This window comes from Podarcis vaucheri (genome assembly GCF_965113315.1).
Source record: "Podarcis vaucheri genome assembly, chromosome: 1".
In the NCBI taxonomy this organism is placed as follows: domain Eukaryota; kingdom Metazoa; phylum Chordata; class Lepidosauria; order Squamata; family Lacertidae; genus Podarcis; species Podarcis vaucheri.
The window spans coordinates 40,525,208-40,548,922 of record NC_138759.1 but is presented as its reverse complement, the minus strand read 5'-3'; the positions used below and the strand labels follow the sequence as shown (position 1 = coordinate 40,548,922).

The following is a 23,715-nucleotide window of genomic DNA, read 5'->3' as shown; positions in this document are numbered from 1 at the left end:
GTTGCTGGAAGTGCAGTCGCCGCTTCTTCCTTTTACTGATGCAGAAGAAGAATTTGTTGGTGGAACATTTTCTTCAAGCTGTCTTAAGCTTCTGAAAACATTTCACAGTTTGAAATATTTTGGTTGTAGTTACTGTAGGAAGTGTGAGATACATAATTGCATAACCATTTTACAAATAGACAGGACCTTTTCAATGGCCACACCAGCACTAGCTGTTTATTTCTGGAAATGTTTAAACTTTCTGTAAAGTTGCCTCAGAAATAGCTTATACATACCTATATAAAAAAGTACACAATTCAATGCAGTTGTAAAAACCCACCTGTGGTATAAAATAGCAGAACCAGCAAATGAAAGTAGAAAAGACAGCTGAAGTACTACATAAAGCTCAGGAGAATAAGATGGATTTCACCTGGCATGTGAAATATAACAAAATTGGCACCAGTCAAACATGTCTCTGCCATTCCAAAATTTGGGTGCCACCACAGAAAAGGTTGTCTTCAGTAGCCATCCCCCTATTTCAGAATGGCAGGCACTTGGAAGATGACAAAATTGATGGTAGGTTCATGTGAGACAATTTGGTGTTTCAGATGCTTTAGACGAAGGCAGTTTAGGGCTATGAAACTGTCTCGCTAGAGACTCCCCAGGCAAGCTCCATGTTGATTTTTCAAAGGCAAGTAAGGACATATTTTTAAGGAATGCTTTTAGGGAATGATTCTGGCCATTTGGTTGTCTTTTAAACTGTGCATAAGAACACAAGAAGAGTTTGCCGGGTCAGGGCAATGGCCCGTCTAGCCCAGCATCCTGTTTTCATAGTGGCAACTAGGCCACTTATAGAAAGCATGAAAAAAGGATCTGAGCACAACAGCATTCTCTGCACTTGTGACTGGCAACTGGCAGTAGTCAGGGTCATGCTACCTCTGACAGCAGAGACATAGCTATCAATGTTTTCCCTTTTTAAGGGAAATTCCCTTATTCCAAATAGGATTCATCACAAGAAAAGGGAAAAGTTGACAGCTATGAGCAGAGATGGAGCATGGCTATAGGGGTTAGTAGGTATTGATAGCCTTAACTTCCAGGAATTGGTCTAATAGTTAAAAACCATTCAAGCTGGTGATCATTACTACTTCTTATGAGAGCAAATAGCTGTGGAGAGATATTCTGAAATTGTAATTATGGATTGGATGCTGTGTTGCTTGTTGGGAGCTGCCTAGTCACAGCACAGGATATAAACTGTACTCTCTCTCTCTATGAAATAAAATGAAATAAAGTAAAATATGGAAGCCAGTAACTTGACTTAAATCATTGACCAAAACACAACCACTTCAGTGAGCCCAGTAAAGTTTCAGACTAAAGTTTTTCTAACAGCATCTTCTGTGCTGCATGGCAAATTGAATTGGGAGAAGTTTCAAAAATGTATACAACATGGTTCAGGGAATTGCTGGTTAAATGGGGGAGAAAACTTAAAAATAAAAAAACAACAGGTGTATTGAAATTGCTGAGTATTCCAAAGGTAAGTCTTTGGATCCTAGCCCATGTTTCCACTTAAAAATAAATAAATGAATGGACAAAATATATAATAAAGGAATTTCCAATTTTACTAGACGGCAGAACCATTAAAGCTTTCCAATTTATTTTATAACAAAATTCACTTTATGCTAGACTTCATGCTATTTTATATTATTTTTGCTAGAAAACGGAACACACTTCTCCATCCCCATACTTCATAATCTTACACTATTAACTTCACTAGAGTGAGTAATCCTGTTTAAGTCAATAGGGCTATTCACGGTAATAACACTAAAAACCTATGTTCTTGTTTATTAGTTCAGTGTCTATAGAAGGGAGATGTATGTTGTGTGTGTGTCTAGTGTTTCAACTAACATTACTTTTATTCAGAAATGTCTATGTATCCCTTGTTTAAAAATGTGCTTGTTTACTAGATAATTAAGTTCTTACTCATGATTTGTCATTTTAAGATAGAACATTGAATTCCATTTTTAAATCCCCAAAAGTAGGGTTTTAAAATTTTGTTTATTGAAATAAGGTCTACTTAAAATATGTTGAATACCCACAACAGTAAAAAGAAACCCAAATAGGAAACTGGAACCTGAGAAACAGAACATACCACTGGTTGGTATAGCTATTAGGTTCAATGTATTTGATACTGGCAATTTCCTGCACCTTGATTCTTTAAGGGAAATCTGTTAGCAGGGCTCAGCTGTGTTAGCTCATTATAAAATTATATTGGTTGGATCCTGGCTTTCCCTGCACTGGTGGTAGAATATCCTAGGTGTTCTGCTAAGGACACTTCCACTGGAAAAAGGGGAAGGCGATTTTTGCCAATTGTCCTTTCACCCGTAGGACTCAGTCCCTCCCATACTGTTCCCAGAGGCCTTCTAATCCCCTGGAGCGAATTTCCAGGTGGAAGGAAGAATTGACAAAAATTGTATTCTCTCCCATTCCACAAGTAGGATTTCTTCTAGATTCAAAGCCTTCCATGAATGGCAGCCACCCTTCTGTTTGCAGAAGGCAAAGTCTAGATCCAAGCTATTGAAACAGCATTATTAAATTTATGATCGGTTTCCATATCACTTTTCATAAATACTATGTTTAATTATGAGAAGTTTTAAAGGACTTGAGACGTATTATAGTGCATTTAACATGTCTGTTATTCTAAAATCTCTATTTTCCCCTCCACATTTTCAATGCAGGGATGTTTTTCAGGCCTATTTCGTAGCCTATTGTGCTGCAGACTGTTCACAAAATTGTTCTTTATCAAGATCTAGCGGTGCATTATTTGTGAGCTTGGCCGCTTAACCGGGAAGGGTTTGCTTTAGGTCTCTTCAATTCATTTAATTTTTTTTTTTTGGTACGCTTCTAAATATATAATTGTATGGGTGTTGTTGCACATTTACAATGTATAAAATAAAAAGCCAACCTTTAGAAGAATGCATCCTACTAGACAAAGAGAAGATAAGAGCATTGCATTTTTCCTCTTTTATATAAATCCTTGTCTCTAACAATACAGGCTTCAGGAACCTAAGCCCATCCTTTCCTGCGGTGCTTTGGAGTGAATTGTCTAAATATGTGTATCAGTTAAGCTGAACAAATATTGCTTAGTACAGTGATCCCAAGGGGTATTTAGTATTCCAGTGATATTTTGAGTACATATAAGGCTAAATTATAAATGTTGACTTTATTACTTGGAAAATTGGCTTCATTCAGGTGAATTATAATTAATAGATTTTTGGCGTAGACAGTCCTTAAGGGGTATGCTGACTTTATCTTATTCCCCCCTTTTAAAAAAGCTAGAAATTGGTTTCGTGACTATATAACTTTCCTTGGACCCTCTGATTTGTTAGGAAACTGTCTGCCAGGGCACACTTGCTGTTTCAGAGTTATCCACAGGAAAACAAATTGTGTGTCAATAGGTGTTCATGGAGTAGGCAGTTGATGAGCAGTTTCCTTCTGCAGTTTCTGAGAGGCACTGAAAGTAGCCCTACTCATTCATACCTGACTTCAAGTACTCAAGTTCTTTCCCTTCCATTTTACCCTCATCACAACCCCATGAGGCAGGTTAGGCTGAGAGGTAATGAGTAGTCGAAGGTCACAAAATGAGCTTCATGGCTAAATAGAATAAAAGCCAGTATCTTCTGAAAAGAGGCTATGGGAGGTCCCATTTAAGGAAAGGGCAAAGAGCAGCAGTTATGCTGTTTCCCCTGAGAACCAAAACAGAATGAGGATTTTGCAAGTAAATGTGTCCCTGTAGATCCAAAGCAAGTCCACTTTGAAAGCTGAAATAGCTAAGAAATTGAAGAGCAATAATGACCCCAAAGATTAATGTTGTGTTTCCATATTTAAAATTCAAAATGATATGGTCAGATGCCCTTGATTACACTATGGGTGATATACAGTACAGTGTTTTCCTCAGCGTAGATCTTATGAAATCAGTGGACTTCAAACACTTTCATCCATTGATTTCAGTGGCTCTCTTCTGTGACTTAATTGGATATCACCCTCTATTTTCCATAAAACCACTTGACATCTTCCTTCTTTAGTACCACGGATAAGTAAATGGATGGACTATCATAGGTTAAAAGATAACAGTCTTGGGAAATATCCAGTGCTTTCACAAAATGTTTAGGGGTATTCGTCCCCCCAGAAGAAAAGCACTGGAAATATCTATATCTGATTGCAGAAGGTCATGAGAAATTTGGTTAAAGGTTTAATAGTCTGGGTTTGGGTGCAAGAGCATAATAACAGCCATTTTTTTCCTTTGTTCAAATAGGTGCAAGAGGCTTACCCTGCAACCATTGGCTTACCTTTGGCGTCAGAACCAGGAAACTTTGCTCAAAGAAATGATCTCCTCGAACCTTCAAGCTATAATCATAAAAGTAGCAGCTTTTGGTAAGAATCTGAACTAGAATAGTTACTAAGGTGAAGCATGTTTGATGTTTTATTTTACTTCTATGTGTTGGAAGCCGCTCAGAGTGGCTGGAGCAACCCAGGCAGATGGGCGGGGTATAAATATTATTATTATTATTATTATTATTAGCACTAGTTGGTTTTACTAAAATAGAAATAGAGAGAGAAAACATGCATACAGTAGATAGCTATGGAGACACCAGAATCTGTTTTGTGAATAAGATGTAGCTGGTAAAATAAAACTGTAGCAAGCAGAGGTGAAGCATGGAACAGAAATATGAAGAACTTCAGTTCCATTACTATATATTTAAACAATTAATTGAACTTCTCTGTGATAAATATTTTTCACACTAGACAGTGAAAAAGCGAGAAGCTATTTTCATAGCCATCATTATTAAGTGAGTGTGTTTTTCAATAAAGGTTCATACATAATGCAACAGTTTACAGTTCACTCATATGAGTGATACAAATGGATGGCTTGACATTGGACCATTATCTCTATAAAGTAGAATCAACTTTGATGAAAGGGTTTAAGTAAAAACTTTACTAACAGCAATCAATATATAACTTTGCAACTAATTAGTGAGAGACTGATGGCTCACACCTGCTTTTGTTGTAGATGCCTCTCTTCCTGCTGATTCAGTGCTACCCTTCCCAATTCTACCTGTCTCCTATCAGATTGTTCAAATGGCTATTTTCCCATTCTTCCTTAAGGAGCAGGCAAGGGGAACCCAGTCAAAGGTTGTTGGTTTTTCTTTTTATGCAGTTGCACTTTTGGCTCTGCTAGTACTTGGGTTCAGGGCATTTGTTTTTGCTCACGGCAAATTGAAAATTTGAATGTAAGTCTAAAACATATTTTGAACCTAGTACTCTGCAGATAGACAGCATCTTAAAAAGCAGAGACATTACCTTGCCAACAAAGGTCCGTATAGTTAAAGCTATGGTTTTCCCAGAAGTGATGTATGGAAGTGAGAGCTGGACCATAAAGAAGGCTGATCGCCAAAGAATTGATGCTTTTGAATTATGGTGCTGGAGGAGACTCTTGAGAGTCCCACGGACTGCAAGAAGATCAAACCTATCCATTCTTAAGGAAATCAGGCCTGAATGCTCACTGGAAGGACAGATCCTGAAGCTGAGGCTGCAATACTTTGGCCACCTCATGAGAAGAGAAGACTCCCTGGAAAAGACCCTGATGTTGGGAAAGATGGAGGGCACAAGGAGAAGGGGACGACAGAGGACAAGATGATTGGACAGTATTCTCGAAGCTACCAGCATGAGTTTGACCAAACTGTGGGAGGCAGTGGAAGACAGAAGTGCCTGGCGTGCTCTGGTCCATGGGGTCACAAAGAGTCGGACACGACTAAATGACTAAACAACAACAACAACAACAACAAACTCTGCAGATGTTTTGGACGGCAGGTCCTGTGGCCGTGTTGTTTGGGACTGATGGGAATTGTTGTTCCAAGTAGAATCTGGAAGGCACTGGGCTGGAAAAGTCTGGGCTAAAATAATTACAGTAGCATATAAAAAAAGGTCACTGAACATGTGTCTGCATACAGGGAAGTGTGCGTCTGAAGGTGTTTAGGAAAGTGCAGTTTCACTATCGCATTCCGAATCAATACACTGTTTTACTTTCATTGAACGGATTGTAATTTTAACATTGAGCTCACCTATTATGGAAGATGGTTTTGACCGGTCACAAAGATCTGTCTAAGCACTGTATTGAAGCTGCATTTATTGAATGGCATGTGGGTTCTCTAACCACACAAACTGATGAGAAAAATATTAATAGGCCAATGCATCATTTTGAAATTACAGCCCTCTGAGCAATCTTTCACATAAAAGTATTAGATGAGGGTTTAGGTATAAAATTTGAGAGAAGGACCTTTTCCCTTTGGGGGTCAGTAGAGGTTTGTGGCCCATTAGACCAAGGAATGACCAGTATAATAGGAAAGAATATGTTCTACATGGGTGGATAAAAATATATTTCTGATAAATTGTGTTGTAGAATCTTGGCATGAATCAAGCCTCATCGTCGTCATCTGTGAGCTGAGCTGTTTCTGTTTAAGTGCTTGCTTTTTCCTCCTTTTTGAAAGCAAGAGTTCATGTCTTAAGGGTAACATTGGTAAGAGTTAACAGAAAAACTTCATCCTTGCTGTTATATATAAAATATATTAGGTTAGAACTTGAGTATCTATTAGAAGAAGTAATAAAATGTTAATTCTTCTTCAGCTGTGATGCTTTGCCAGAACCATTTTATTTTTACAGCACTTCTGGTGTGAACAGTAAAACTAGACCATCATAGGTTCATTCTGTGCTTTCTTAACATTTATACAAAGGAAGAGAAATAACGGATTCTAAAAAAATCTGCCTTTGGTCACAAATTGCGGATTCTTTTCGTTTGCTGGATTTGGTAACACACACACACCCTCTCTGTTCTTCCAGTATGAGTCTTCCCTTTAATTAGGGAGTAAGACTGCAATCCTAACCAGGTCTACTCAAAAGTAAATGGGTTAGGACTGTAGCCTTAATCTCAGGAGAGATATTGTTTTAATGTATACTCTTGAAGCAGAACCATTGCAAAGCTTTGTGTATACCTATGAAGCATAACTAATATAGTTGCTGTCATTCAGATTATGCTTCATGATGATCAGGTGAGTTTTTATTTTTGTGTTGTAAGATCCTCTTCAAAGATATTATAATTCAATTGAATTTGTTTGGCAGCCAAGTTATGTTTCAATATATAAATCAAACCTTTTTAAAATAAATAAATAAATCAAACACCAAACCTTAGAAAGGGGTAATTCTTGAGCGATACAGGAAATGACCGTAGGGGTGACATTGCTGGTGACCTGTGTCATCCCTTAAGCAAGATAAACTTGTCTTTGTAACTCAGCAGCTTAGAACAAGTTGGAATAGGCTTGCTGGTACACAAAGAGCCCTTTGTGGTGTTCTCCTTTAAAGCACAAATACCATAAATAGTTGTAGATAGTAATTAGAAAACGGCTGCCCTTTTTTCTTTCTTTTTTCCTTTGGCTACAGGTAGAAAGATCTTATCGGACTAAATTTCTCACCTGCCTAGGGCAGGCATAATTAGATGTAAGCAAATTTAATGGCGCTTGTATGCTCTGAGGCCATTCTGCAGTGCCTTAATAATTGTGTGCTTTATTAAAGTAGGTTTAAGGTATGGCGGCTGTTTAACGTATCAAGTGGCACAGAAGTTAAGGTATGGGTTACCACTTTACCTTTTAGATGAATAATCAAAGCTGCTTTTAAGCTAAATTGCAGTAAATGTATTTGGAATAACACCTTTAAAAGTCTGAGGGGTAATGCATTAGATGGCACATTGCGCAGATGTGAAAGGAATAAGCAAATATGTAACTTGAGCGTGACATTCATCAACACTGGCATGCTCATACAACCTCCCATAGCTCTGGTATCCATTAGTTTAATAGACACTAGTGGGAAGGTGTAAGACTGTAGACAACACATAATTATACAGGTAAATGCACATTAATTTTAGAACACTTTTCTCAATCCACATTTACAAATTAATATTTGGCGGTTAGGCGTTTTACTTTTCAGGAGGTTAGTGTGCTTCCTCCAGGCTTTTCCTAGTCAGAAATCCAGTGGAACTTCTTTCTCCTCCTTCACAAGAAGCAAACCAATTTCATATTAGCACTGCTGTGAATGGCCATTTTCTGCTGTTGGTTTGCGAGTGTTACTGCCAGTGAATGAGCTTATACTAGTGGGTCTTGGCTGCCTCCTGTACAAAAATAAATAAAATAAATGATTGTGATAGTATTTATTATTGTCACTGCTTTCAGGTGTCCACACGTATTATCTATGTGTAGCTAGCATGGTGCCTACCATATTGGCCGTGTTGACTACGTCTGATGGGAGCTGGGAGTCCAGCAACCTCTGGGAGACACTACGTTAGCTTACCCCTGCCTTACAACACCCTGTAAAGTAAGTCAATATTATTCACACCCATACTGCAGGTCGAGTGACAGAAGCGCATAGAGGGACAGAGGGTTTGTGACAGAGGCAAGATTCAAGCCAACATGCAGCCCAGTCTCTTAGTCCCTACACCATACCAGCGGCTCTCTACTGAATTCCAATAATTATTTGTTTCTTGAGATTTGGTCAGGGTGCTGAGAGATAGGGTAGCTCCTGAGCACAGAGGCAAGAAAAAGTCAAAAGCAAGAAGAGAAATCAGGTGGAGCAGGAGGCAGCAACAAGGTACAGCTAACCAAGCGGAGAACGCAGGATTTATAATTTAAGAGTTGTCTGAAGTGAGCAGTAGGCAACTTAAACCTGCCAGGAGCAAGAGCTCAATGCCTTTCATATCTACTGTGTCAGGGAGATTGTGGGCATCACAAGGCAGGACGGAGTCTCAAACCAATATGTGTTCTTCCAAGCCCATATTCCCAGGACGTTTGGACTTCTGTCTCAGCAACGTCTACGCTGGCTTGGTCTTGACCCCAGAATGGAAGATGGCAGGACCTCCAAGGACGTGCTTTATGGGGAGCTGGCTTCAGGCGCCGGGCCTGTTTGCAGACCAACTCCGTGTTACAAAGATGGCTGCAAATGTGAAATGAAGGCTGGCAACTTCAACCCTGCCCTGTGGAAATCCCTTGCAGACAACCGCAGTGCCTGGAGACAGGCAGTCAGATCATGTGTCCATAGGAGGAATGATCACTGGGAGGAGCACAGAGAGAAGAAATACTCTGGTGCATATGCAGCAGCACAACCAGATGCCTTCATCTGCCCCACCTGCAACAAAATATGTCTCTCCCATATTGGGTGGTTGTAACTCTCCAGCAATTTGACTTCACCCCCAAAGGTGCGCTCCTCCATTGTCTCTCGAGACAGACAGAGGCCCACATCAGTAGCTTGCTGCTCAGGCCAAATGTGAAAGCTGTGCCCTGGAACCTGCCTCTGCCTGTACATATCAGCAAGATCCAGTCAACCTATTGGGATTTAGGATTATCATGTGCCCTAGAAATAGAACAGAGGCATTCTCAAGCTGGCAGCAAAGAAAAGGGTACTGGTTTTGGAGTAGAAGTTTCTTGCTTCAAGCCCGGACAATCCTGATAGCCAGTAATGCAAATGTAAATATACCACAGTGGCCTCCTAACACTAGTAGGTAGTTGCTGAAGCATATTGTTTAAGCAGATTCATCTCCAGCCCTACTTGTTGCATCTTTTGGAATTGGCTCACATAGTTGTAAGAATGTGAACTATTATGGGACTTTCTGTCTAAAGTGCATATGTCTATAAAATAAAGCCATGCTCATTTTATAGGAGAAAAAAGGTAGTTTTTAAAAGGGCAGTTTTATCATATGGACACCTTTAGCACTAGCTTCTGTAATAGCACCATGGTAGTTCAGTGTCACTGCTGCGAAGAATAGATTTCGATAACTGTTTTAACATTGCACTTTGGTGGAACGATGCTGGATAACTGCTTTCTAAATGGATTACATCTATACATTAATCCTTTATTGTGCTACGCCTTACCTAGGGTCTGTTGGGTGCTCAGTATATTCTAAGAATGCATGACACATCAGCCTGAACTGGAGCTCATCACTGGTATTAACTTCCAGCGCTTCATGGTGGAGAAGGTAAACCTGTGGTCTTCAGCATCGTCTTGCTGCCATTGTCCTAATTTCATAAGCCCTCTGCAGACAATGAGTTCTGACCTCTGGCAAAGAGCCATCCGTCCTGGCTGGGCAGAGAGGAAGAGAGAGAGACAGAGACAGAGAGAGACTGATACAGAGCAAAGAGGTGGCAAAGATAAAAGGGGGGGGGGAGGATGACCCTCATCCACTTTTCATCTCAGACCTGGCCCACTGTTAGCACCCCTACTATTATGCAGCCACAAGAAGCTGTTGTATTCCCTTACTATATACTTGCTTGTGCTGAAGGTGCATAAAACGTGGAAGAAGACAAATTGCACAAGGGGGGGGGGGAAAAATCCACACCGGTAATTCTCTCCTCCATAAATATCCCTTCCCCGATATAATCCAAGTGTATCTCTTACATTTAATTAACCATGAGAGATGACTGTTTTCTTTTTAGCAAATTAAGCATGCTTTTGCATTGCTTGGTCCTGAAGTAGTCATTGCACATTAAAGCTGAAATACCATCTGTTGGCATCTAAAACATTTCATTTCACTCTTTCCCCCTTCTTTTTTTTCACTAATGGGAAATGCTTTATCACAGCTTTTTCAATGGCATATATGAAGCTAGTGACCATAATATATATTTCTCCCTTTATCCTTCCTAATAGTTAACTTTCTTGGAAATAAGAGGAGGCATTTTAATACGTGGCCTTTATACGCAGAAAGGCTCCTATCTTCTATAAAATTAGTTTAAATGATTTGCCTTGCATGCGTATCTGATGGCTTTTAACTCCTAGCTATTATTATATTCTCTTGTTAAAATATCTAGATGCCTGGAAAGGATATCATGTTACTTTTTCTCCCTTTCTCTACCTGCCCTCCCCTTTAAATCCCTTGTTTGCTGCTTAACCAGCACATACTACAGTAATTACACTGGTAGGCAGAGCTTTCACAGTCTGTTCTCGCACCGTGGAATGTAAATGTGCTTGACCTTTTTTGTTCCAGACATATTTCCTCAATACTGTTGTCACTTCAATTCATTTAGTACCGCAGTTCACAGTATTAACAGTAATAAGAAAGATCTTTGGCAGATGTGTTTGGGGGGAAATTGTACTTTTGAGGCTGACTTTCACCTTTTCCTCTACTTTTTCTCCTGTGTGGCTGTTTATAGCAGAATAAGATAAATATAATCTAGTGGGGTGTCCTTCCCCGCTCTACACCCACACACACCCCACCTAGGGAAGAGAAGGAAAAGAGGCATTCACAAAGGAACAAAGAAGTTCTGGTGCAGTCTGTTGCAGTGTCCACATTAGTCCTCCATTCCTTTCTCCAGGATACTCCATTGCATTCACCCTCCAACCTAGTTTTCTGTTTTTACTCCCACAAAGCCAGTTTCTGTGGTTACTGAGCGGTCCTCTTTCTCTCTTCTCTCCTGTGTGCCCCAGTGTGCCATCCCCAAATCTTCTCTGGAGGGTTGTGGGAATCCCTGAGGTAGTTTGGGAGATGCACAGAGAGATGAGAGGGAGGGAAAGATCGTCCATGCTGGCTATCCTGGACCCAGGTGAGATTAGCATCGCCTAGTGCTCAAAGGAAGTGCTCAAAGTTGCTTCACAGTTTTAACAGTTGGTCTTCCCAGAAGTAGCCTCATTTTACAGTTTTGCGAAGCTAAAAAGTAGATCAGGACAGAATCCAGACTGAAGACCAAAGAAATAGTTAACACATGGTGTGAGCGATTAGGTTTTAGGTCTTAGAAGGGCAAGTAACTTTGTAGGGTACAGGAGAGACAGCCTTCAGTTGAGTCCAGTGCACCTTTCTGTTGCAAGAGAGGAAGTCATTCTGCTTTCATAATGATTTATCTGGATACAACACTGTATTCTGGGACTTTGCTGTCTTCAGAAGAGATGTCATATTATAAAGACAACAGTTCTACCGCGTATAAAAAATACTGGCATAAAATAATACAGCACAATCATAGGCATGTTTACACAGAAGTAACTTCATTGCATTCAGTAGGACTTGCTTTTAGGAAGGGTTGCATGGGATTGCAGCATCAATCTGTAACTTTGCTTGCCTTGTACACAGATCATAAGAAACTTTTATAAAGAGGGCATGTGCCCCAAAATTCTTGCAGGATAACTCTGGACTCTCCTTATTCACTTGTGTAGTCTTTTTGGTGGCATGAAAACAGATGGGATGACATGAGAAAGACATGGTAGTAATTTGCTTTTTACCACTTTCCTTCCTATACGAAGCCTTTGCTTCTGTTACATATGCATATGTTGAAAGAACTTGGGAGTCTATATATGCTTCCTGTGGCTAACCATATTGTACCCTTCTGCTTTGCCATTTGCTCTAGCAAAACCTATTTTTGTAGAAATTCAGGAGAGGGAGATCTGTGATAAACAGATGAGCTTGCACTCTAACTTTACTTCATAAGTTAACTTCATAAAGAACATTAACTCAAGCCTTGTTGATCAGTGCGCCATGGTCTGTGCCTTGAAAGCAGTAATGAGGAAGTGAAGGGCTGAGTCTTCCAAGAATCAGACAACTTTCTTTTTACTCTGTGCCTTGAGGAAGATCAAGCTAACAGTATTTAATAATGTGACTCTGTCCTAAAGCCATTCAAGGTATGTATGAGTTTGTGAAGTAATAATAATAATAATAATAATAATAATAATAATAATAATAATAATTTATTATTTATACCCCGCCCATCTGGCAGGGTTTCCCCAGCCACTCTGGGCGGCTTCCAAAATAATATTAAAATACTATGATACATCAAACATTAAAAGCTTCCCTAAACAGGGCTGCCTTCAGATGTCTTCTAAAAGTCTTGTTGCAGTATGGTGTTTCAGAGGAGCAAAATAACATTGGCTGAATAAAACTGGAATCAATGATCTGTCTTATGTTTTCTGATGGGCTTTGCTTATATTTAGATTTCCAAAAGTATATGTAGACGTTTACAAGTGTTAGCTATATTTTGTCTAAACAAACATCCATAGTGTAATTGACCTGTTTCCTCCCTTTTCTCTCCCCTCCTCTTTTTGCATTAGTGAATACTGTTCTGTGTAGGTTTTCACCTTTTGGAAATGAAACGAAGCATGTGATTTAATTTCCAATGCCTCCACCTCCACACTTTAGCTCTAACTGAGTATACAGGAGAGGCCTCTACATGTGGAAAGGGCCACACTGCTACCCTCAGCCCTCGCTCAACTGTTGGCCCTGCCCCAACATCCGTATCTGCAGGTCTGTGGGAGACATTTCCCCTATGTGCATAGACCTCTGTGGGAGCTGGAAGTCTGGTAGATTAGAGTTGCACGATCTGGATGTGGGAATCTGCAGGGGAAGGACAGAAAAGCTGCATGGCCCTTAGGGTGGCACCAGTATTACTGCCCCACAGTCCCTTTCTATGTGGGAATAGGGATTGGGTCTAAACTTGTCCTCTCTACGATTCTCACTTCACAATGGTACACATGCATTCAGATCTGCAAATTTGGAGCCGATTGCTGTCTACTGTGATTAATCCCCTATGGGGTCATTCTGCAGACTTGCAGAATGCATGGAGTCTTCAGTACGGTGTAGGCCATTTCCTAATTTATCCGTTCCTTGTAAGGACATTTACACACATAGCCCTTCCCCTGCAGTATGATCATACGTTCCTTCTTCCGTCAGAGATTCTTTTTTCCTGAGAAAGAGCCAAATGCGGCATCCATCCTTTCTCCTTTGCATTTAATAACAGTGTTGAAGGGCAACCATCCCACTCAGCTTTGATGTAAATACTTGTCCTTCTAAAATCTAGGTAGTCATCATTAAATGGTCTTATTCTCTTAAATGGCAAGTATTTTCAGCTTGAGTGACTTCAAGTGGCTTCTTTCCTTTTGTATCCTGGAAGGATATTCTCTGCAGTCTGAAACATCACGACTTTTTGATGCCTTCTGTCAGAGTCCCTTTCTGTCATATCAGCTTATCATCCACCCACAGAATTCTCCATGGTGTTTTCACAACCCATCACTAGACACATTTTAAAGGACCTCTGCAGTCTTTCTGCTCCCCCCCCCCACCTACACAAGACCTGAATCTACTCCTACCGCAACTGATTTGTGCCCTCTATAGTTGCCAAATGAACATGGTTCTTCTCTATCTACATGAGATTCCTATTCAAAGCCATTTCAGAGCTGCCATCTTCATTATGTGCATTTTTGTGCTGTTTCTTAATAGAGGCAGAATACCTGCCCTGCCCCAAGTTTGCTTGCTCCAGCTAGGTTACATCTAGGTTTTGGTCAGATCTCTGCAACTGCCACCTAAGACAAAGATACCAAATGGGCAACAACATTTTCTCAAAACTGTTCCAGCTAGATAGTATATAACATGACAGAATTCTGTTGCAATTGCAGATCATCTCGACATCTTATGGTGATACAACAATTTTATAATTGTTTGAATTTACGAGTGCTGCACAGGTGACTTGAGTTGTGAAACATTTGGTCCCTTCTCTTTTTTTAAAGCTATTTTTATTAAAGCTTGAGAAATAAACAAAGAAAAAACAATATACGGAAGTCAACATCAGAGGTCCCTGCTTCTAGTAGGGGTTTCTTTACGACAACCAGGTGACCTGGTTTTCATTTTTCATTTGCTGATTTGACAGGGCCATTCAGAGAACAAATTAATAGCTATTGCCATTGATGGTCTCCAAAGCTTCATTGTCAGATCAAGATGATGTTTTTATTCATTCATTTAATAAAACTTATACACTGCTTAATTGTAAAAAAACAACAACCCAAAACCCTCAAAGTGGTCAACAAAAAGATAATACAATAAAATCAAGAAAAAATCGCAACTGTACTTTAAACCATACAAAGGTAATTTTATTTTTATATTTCTGTTTCCTCTCTTTATATAGGGTTAAGGTATATATTCTAAAATATGCTAAGGTATAACAATGAATTAAAGTTTAATTCTACTACAAAAAACTATTTTAATTAAATCAGGGTTAAGTGATTTTAATAAACTATGTTTTAGGACATTAAGGGAAAAACTTGCTTGAATAAACAACTGGAGATGGAATACAATAAGGGGAGACGTGGGGAAGTCTTGAAAAGAAGTTATTGAAAATGAGTGTTTTGGTTTTCTTACTCTTTTCTTTTCTCTTTTTTCTTTTCTGTTCTGTTATTTGTAACCTTTTGAAAATTTAATAAAGATTATTTTTTTTAAAAAAAAAAAGTACAGTGAAGGTTGATCTCAGTCGGCACAGAGTTCCAAAATTCAGGCACTGCCATTTGAGCACAATTGAGTTCTTTTCAATGTGGAACGGGTATTATGTGGCACCTGTAGCAGTGTCAATTCCACTGATAGAAATGGCTTAATGGACACATGGCATAAGGCGATCTCGTAGGTAAATGGGTCACAGGTTGTTAAGGGCTTTCTTTACCAATAGTAACACCTTGAAGTTGGCTGGGTAGCAAATTGGCAACCAGTGCAGATCTCTAAGCATGGGTGTTATATGCTGACAAGGCCATACTCCTGTCAGCAATTGTGCTTCAACATTATGCACTAACTGCAGCTTCCGCATCAGACGTGAGGGAAGCCCCACATAGAGCGCGCTCCAGTCTTGAAGTAACCAAGACATGACCTACTGTGGCAAGGCTTTGTCCAGGAATGGCCATAGTTGTCAAATACCCAGTTGATACCCAATCAGTTCTCATCTGATGGGATTGGAGAAAAATGTCCTATGCCAGTAGTCCTTGCCCACACTTTTTAAGATATTAGGCGGATTATTCCATCTCCAACAGGACTGCTGAAAGGCAGTGCTCACTTCTGAGGGATATCTCTGTGTGTGTTTTATTTGAGTGGAAAAGAGGCCATCAGTGCAAGCATTTCTGTATTTGCCTGATGGCATAATCTCCCCTCACCGCCAACCTTGTGCTATTTTGGGAGCAGAGGAGGGGGGAAAGTCCTGTTGCGCCAGTGGAAGTCCTTGCATGGGCTTCCACTTGTGGGACCCGTTAGCTGACTCTGGCCCCAAGGATTTAAGTTTCATTAAAGTGTTATGCACGTGACTTGTGTGCATTCTGTTTTTTCAAATTTTTCTCTTACCTAAATGTCTGCCTCTAAAAATGTTTTGAATTTTCTTCAGGTCCTAGAAAGTTACAAAAGTTGTCTTTTGGCATGGCGGTTGGGAAGATACTCTTAAACAATGATGTTGTTAGAAGAGAAGTATACAGTTCCCATTAATTAAAAATTAGGCAGAGTAGAAATGGCTTTTTAGACTCATTATGCAACTAGTACCTTCACATACTGACTTTACAGTGAAGCTCTAGGCCATCAAGGTTGTGGAGTACAGTTCCTTTTGCTTGGCATTCTTAAGCAGCTTTTTCAAGCCTCTCATGATGCTTCTCCTATCTGTGCTGTAATTCTTTCCAAGAAATAAAGCTTCGCTTGCTTTCTTGACAGTGGATAATAAATTGACTGATATAATTCAGTTGGGGAGTTGAAAAATGCACTAAAAATAATGGGGCATAACATGCTAGGGTTAACATTTATTCATAGATGATGCAATTAAATAAAATGGGCATTAACTTCAAGGTCAGTCACTAAAGTAATAAAACTGAATATTTTAATTGAATCATAATTGCTTCCCGTTGATACATGCAAGTCAAGTAAAATAGATGTCAGCTCTGCAATTATGATTCTTCCTCCTAATTAATTTCCTAATTCTGCATGGAGCTTTCTAAGGCCTGGGCCTTGTTGTGGGTTTATCCACCCTTCCAGGTTGCCTCCTCTCTCCTCCCCACCCCAGCTGATCCCACAGAGGGAAAAGCGCAGTGCTATTGATTGATAAATTCTTATTCTATTATGGACTTTTATGTAGTTCTTCCTTTGCTTTATTTACAGAACGTAAGTAGTAAAATCCTGATTGCCACATCATTATTAGGAGGGAAAACATCAATAATTAGAAATTATGTGAGATTCTGACATTTGTCATCATTTATATTATGAACTCTGATGTTTCAATAACTGGATAGAATCAACAAAACTAAAACTTATGTTTTAGAAATTATCCTTTAATGGACACAATGATTATCCAATAATGGATAATGAGTATTTTGCAGCACATTCTGCAGATAAAACAGCACAGTCTCCATGAGAGCAGAATTAACAACAGCAACAATTCCAAATTAACTTACTGGGGGTAGGAAGCAAGTATAGGAAAGAGAAACAAAACTATCAAAGAGTAAAGGTAGCAGCTTTATTAGACCTACCAAAATATCATAAAATAACTAGGACTCTTCATCTGGTAAATATTAGAACATCAAGGCAGAGAAGGAAGAGAAGAACAGTTGTTGTTAGTCAAACTATCCATGTCTGCATCAGGTAAGTTTTAAGATGGCAGGAGCCAGCACTTTCAAATGAGGTAGAACCTGCAAGCAACTCAAAGTGCCTCATTTGGATGTCTGCTAGCACCTCTCCTGCTTATCTTAAACCCCAGCTTGGTTTTGAAGGGGGGGGGGACAAAAACATTTCGTACCTTCCACAGGGCACCCATCTGATTGCCATAAGATGGTGAAATGCTGGACTAGATGGATGAACCATTGCTTTGATCTAGCAAGGCAGTTCTTTTGCGGTTCTTTTGCTGCTGGGTGACCTTGGGCTAGTCACACTTCTTTGAAGTCTCTCAGCCCCACTCACCTCACAGAGTGTTTGTTGTGGGGGAGGAAGGGAAAGGAGAATGTTAGCCGCTTTGAGACTCCTGAAGGGGAGTGAAAGGCGGGATATCAAATCCAAACTCTTCTTCTTCTTCATATTTTTTGCATGCTTTAATTCATATCCATTGCAGTCATATAAATGGAAAACTCCAAGGGTTCACTAAAAGAGCTGTTGGAGTTGTTGCTTTTTTTCTTTATAGTTTTTCTTCAGCTAAAGGTAAAACTAGATGTGATGTCAATTATAACCTTCCGCTTATATCTGAAGCAGGGCTAAGTCTCTCATTTCATCAGCACCAGGGTTTACCCTTGAACAGTGGAATTTTCCTCCATCCTTACCCTAAATCTGTTCATGCTAATGGAACAACGACACCAGACGTGACCCCAAAATGTGGCACCTGTTCCAATCATGTGGATGGGCAGAGGAGGAGAGTCTTGCTTGCTACTTCTTCATTAGCTCCAGTGCTTGGCCCCACTATTATGTGATGAAGAAAGTGTTTTAGAAGCATTTTAAAAAAAATTAAAAATCCTGACATATGCATGGAAGCTTTCTATGTAAATAAGAGTCCTGCCGTGAGGAAGCTCCACCTATAGATCAGGTTCTCAGAACTACCCTTTTCACCACATAGAAGGCACAGGGAATGAATACGTGGATGTGACAAAGAGGCTGGGGCAGCGAGTATGGCAGTGTTTCCCAAACGTTTTTGGGCAACGGCACACCTGTTTACTGAAAAAAAATCTCGCGGCACACCACCATTAAAGCCCCGCCCCATGACGTCAGCGCGCAGCGTCACGCCGGGAGGGACGCACAAAAGTGAAAGTTTTTTCCCTCGGCAGCTCCTCTCAGCTGCGCTCAATCCGCCTCGGAGCGCAGGAGCGATGCCTCTCTCTGGCTCTCCCTCCGCGCAGGCTGAGGGAGGGAGGGAGGGGCGCGTGTGACCCGTCTCTGCTGGGAGACCAAACCCAGCGAGGCAGAGTCGCGCGGAGGCGCCCAGGCAGCGCTGCCGGCTGCGAGGAGGAGCGCCAGGCAGCAGCAGGAGGCGCGGCCTCTCCTCGCCGCCCCGCCTCTCGCCGCCCGACTCGCCCGCCTCCCTCCAGGTATCTCGCGGCACACCAGCCGATGTCTCACGGCACACTCGTGTGCCGCGGAACACCGGTTGGGAAACACTGGAGTATGGTGTTGCTCTTCTCCATTTATATAATGCAGTTAACATGCATGGGTTTTTTTGTTATGTAAAATTGCTATTTGCTTTTCATGGGTAGCCCGTCTTGGCACCCCTTGTAAACCAAATAGCTGGTTCGGAAATACTATGTTTGTCATGGGGGGTGGGGAGAAAGACAATTAAACTCTTCATCCCCTTGGTCCCGAGGCTGCACAGGCTTCCCTGCTGCTACTCTTTACATAGTAATGTATAATTGCAGTTTTTCCATGCAATTAGCATCACATTTTTTTTCCATCCTAAGAAAAGTCTCAGGAAAGGGTGGAATTTTCTGAAAACTGTGTTGAGCATGGATTCCCCTTCCCAATTCTCTTCTTGATCCTTAATCTTGATGAGAAGTGAGATGTCCTTTTCCCCTTCTGCTTAAAAAGTGAGCCATTACTGCAGGTTACATGCATATTTTATGCATTAATATATTGTATTATATGCATATTACACTCATACGTATGCAGATTTCCTAAAGTAACCAGCTAATGAAAAAGTATATACAACAATGCATATAACTATAGAAATCGCTTATGAACTTATGCTGCAGAAACAAAGTACAGCATGAATTTGATCCTTTTCTATCTATTTTATGTATAATATACATATTTCTTTAGGTGTGCTTTTGCATATAATTAGTTGGCCTTTTAATAAATAATGTATGTGCAGCTCAAACATAAGAGGGAACCCTGTGTAAGAAGTAGTCCATTGTGAGCAAAGTTTGATCAGGTCAGAACTGCTACATTTTATGTATAACTCTCTCTAAAACTGATTGCTCCTCCATACCTCGTTCCAGAAAACTGTGAGTTTCGAAGGAACCCCTATTGAACTTTAGTTATAGCAGACCATAGCAGGCTTAGGCCAGCTTCATATTTTTAAAAGGTCTACAAATTCTGATACTTACCATAACAGAACATGGAAGAGTCCTGTAGACTAACATCTTGAATGCAGTTTAGGGGTTATCAAATCTCCTGGACTATTTTCATTATCATAATGGGTACACCCCGTTTTTCCTTTTTATGTGCTGAAATTTCTCTGAATGGAAAGCACTCAGTAAAACAATGTGTTTTCCAGTTGTTGTGCAGGGCAAAGGAAATGAACTTATTTTCCCCCAAGGATGGAAAACAGTTCAAAGGGAATAAGAGAGTGAGTTGTGGCTAAGAACATCTATGTTTGCCTCAACATTATTTTTGATATACAGGAACTGTTTGCCAAAGGAGAAGGTTTCTTAAAAAAAGAAAAAGTAATCTCTGACGCCCAAGCAGTACTTTGTTCTCTAAAATATATTTTAACATCTCTTGGCAGGTTTAGATCCAGATAAACATCTAGGAAAAACATTGGATGAAATGGAACCTTATCTTTTGGAAGTAAGTATTATCTAAAATATACTTGAAACATTCTGTGCCTCACAAAACAAAAAATAAAAAAAATTACATGTGGAGGAAACTGAACAACACTTCTTAAAGCACGCACTTTCAGAAACAAAACATTAGACCAACATTTGCCATACTGAAAAAAAATAAGTTCTCTTAAATAGGATACATGTAATAGTGTTCAAATTGATGACTGCTTTATTTTTTAGAAAAGTTGTCTAGAAAATTATTATTATTATTACTACTACTACTACAATTTATTACCCATCATTCACCCTAAGGTCTCAGGGCAGGTTAAAACAAAATACAATATTAGTATTAAAACACAACATTAAAAACAGTTTAAACAAGTTAAAATTACAGACATAAGTTGGGTCCTAAAAATATAAGCCTCGTGTGTCAAAAGCCAGGATAAAGATGTGTGTTTTAGCATTTGCTGGAAGCTATATAATGCAGGACTTCCACAACTTAGGAGATCTCACAAACAATACCTTCTTCTGGACCACTCCATCCGAGCTTCTGAGGGCATTATATTTTTATGTATGCTCTTTTTTCGCTACATAGATGTAAGCCCCATGTTATTTGGGAGTGGAGAAAACACTGCTTTAATGTATGACATGTGGAGTATGCAGAGTAGTTGTTGCTCATCATCTTCAAGCCTTGCAGATTCAGGTAGGTAGCTGTGTTGGTCTGACGCAGTTGAAATAAATAATAAATAAATACAAATTGTCCAGTATCACCTTAGAGACCAAGTAATTTTGCTCTGGGTATAAGCTTTCGTATGCATGCACACTTCTTCAGATACCATATCTGAAGAATATCTGAAGAAGTATGTATGCACATGAAAGCTTATACCCAGAACAAACTTAGTTGGTCTCTAAGGTGCTTCTGGACAATTCTTTAATTTATTTCAAGCATTGCAGTGTGGATTTCCACAAAGGATATTAATCTGAAGGCAGCTCTGTTTAGGGAAGTTTTTAATGTTAAATGCTGTATTGTTTTTAACGCTTGATTGGGAGCCACCCAGAGTGGCTGGGGAAACTCAGCCAGATGGGCGGGATATAAATAATAAATTATTATTTTATTATTATCTTGTTGGGAATTCTAATCAAGGAAGCAGCTCCCAATACTAAGGGGAAACGTTGAAACTATTGTGGAGAAGAATGGGGAGGTCGACAACATTTTTGAAGCAGCGGGCACATTTCAAATTTTGAAAGAGTGCTGGGGGTTTCAGTTCCAAAATAGCTGCTGCTGCGGGGAGGCATAACACAAATTTAGAGAGAGCGAGAGACGACGTTGCGCTCACCATGGGAAATCAACTCCATCCTTCTGGTCCCGATGGTGGAGATCATGCAGTATTGATTGTACACACACACACTGATACTATTGCTGCCTAAGCACAACAGGAAGGATTCTTCAGCACCAGGAAAGAAATACAAGTTGGCCACACCACACCCACTTTCATCTCTCAGAAATAACTTAGAAAGTACATGCACATGTTGCCTCATAAGTTTCTTTCTGGGAGGCTGGAGATGTACTTTTCCCCTCATGAAAGTGCAAGAGTCTGGAGCACCTGCCCAGGGCCACCACTGAAAGCCTTTGCAGGTCCCAATGGCAGTTCCATAGTGGGGAAGACAGGCTACATGTCAGAGTGAAATTCAGGTCCAATACAGACTTACAGATTACATGCAGTTCACATCCACAGCTCTGGCCCTATCTGCACTATATATTTCAAGCAGCGTCATGCCACTTTAAACAATCATGGTTTCCCTCAAAGAATCCTGGGAGCTGTAGTTTTCTAAGGGTGCTGAGAGCGGTTGGGAGACTCCTATGCCCCTCTCAGAGCTACAGTTCACAGAGTACCCTGAGGACATGGATTTGCTGTTTTACCTGTCCCATAATTGTAGTAGCTCTGTGGGGAGAATAAGGGTCTCCTAGCAATTGTCAGCAGCCTTAATAAGCTACGGCCGCAGTTTGAACTTTCCTGTGGTAAAAGTCAGCATGTTCTATGTTAATAACCTCAACCTCTTCTTTAGTGATTATGAAATAAATTAGCTGTGCAGTTTTATCGCCTTGTGGTACAAGTGGCTATGTTGCAACACCCCAGAAAATGTTGTTTGACTTTGTCTATATGAGATGGTAAGCTGAGATCTGGGTGAGCTTTTAAAGTTGTATATTCTGGTACCAACTGAAGGTAGTGGATTCCTGCATTACAGGGGGTTGGACTACATAAACCTCAGGCTCCTTTCCAACTCTATAATTCTATGATTCTGTGACTTTATTCCCAGCATACATACCCCAGTTACGTTGCTTTTCATAGGTTTTATCATGGCTGAACAATGACAAACAATAACCAGCATTTTCTCCTAGATTTGGTTTCCTTGGCAATGCTGAAGTCGCTTCATAGGGTTGTGTGGAGGAAGGTTGCTCAGTAAATACTCTTTTCTTGTTGGTAGGGGGTTTGTATTCTGCTATAAATGTCACTGTACATAAATATTTTACTAGATATTTAGCTCACTTTATAACTTAGTGAAACTGTAGCATAAACACCAGCTGCAGAGAAAGTTGAGGCTATGGTTCTAAAAATATTTCCTTTGAATGCTGTCAGGGGTGGTTGTGTATGAGAGAGAGATTGAGATGGAGGGGCGGGGAGAGAGGTCGATGGGGATTGGAAGCTGGAGAGATCAGAAGGAAATGGGCCAATTATATTTGCTGTTTTGTCAATTCCCAGCTTTTAGGCATGCTGCTGTTGTCCTGAAGCCCGTTCTCCATTTTAATAAAGAAAATGAAGTGAAGTGTAAAAATCCATATTCAGTTACTTTGATATTTTTTTGCCAGCTTAATCCCAGAGAATCTGAGTGGGTAAAAATACATTTTAAGCACACAAGAGCCTTCTTTGGGTGTTTGCCTGGATATGCAAGGGCTAAAGGTATGTAAAGGGGCAGCAGCATACATGCAATTCCTGACCCTCCATTTGTGGGCTTCTCAGATTTTTACACATTGGACACAAAGGCCTGAAATGGGCTTCCACTAGCATTTGAACTTCTCGTTGCACAGAGGCTTGTAAGTGTTCATTCAAATGCATGTAGTAGTCTCCGTCAGACCATCGTGCTCAACATACAAAGGCCTGAGAGGAGCCTGCACATGTTGTGCTGTAAAATGGGGTGTCAACTCCAATTTTGGCCCACATGTTCAGGGGAAAATGCACACTTTCCTGATCAAGAACTAGAAGGTGGTGTTCATGCCTTCGTAATCACAAATCTGGATTATTTAATGTGCTCTTTTTTGGGCGGGGGTATTACCTTTGATTTTCTTTGGAAGCCTCAGCTGGTGGGGAGCCCACTGCCTGGCAGAAGTAGCTAGAAAGATATTACAACATCTCCATGGAC

The 23,715-nt window shown here is 40.2% G+C and overlaps 1 protein-coding gene across 1 annotated transcript in view; it reads left to right on the top strand.

Annotated features, from left to right (window-relative positions):
- Positions 1 to 23,715, top strand: part of DPH6 (diphthamine biosynthesis 6) — a 245,867-nt gene that overhangs the window by 60,224 nt on the left and 161,928 nt on the right. Inside the window, exons 5-6 of the mRNA XM_082241429.1 lie at positions 4,289 to 4,407; positions 20,259 to 20,320. Coding sequence (XP_082097555.1) covers positions 4,289 to 4,407; positions 20,259 to 20,320 — 181 coding nt within the window. The remainder of the gene's footprint in view (positions 1 to 4,288; positions 4,408 to 20,258; positions 20,321 to 23,715) is intronic.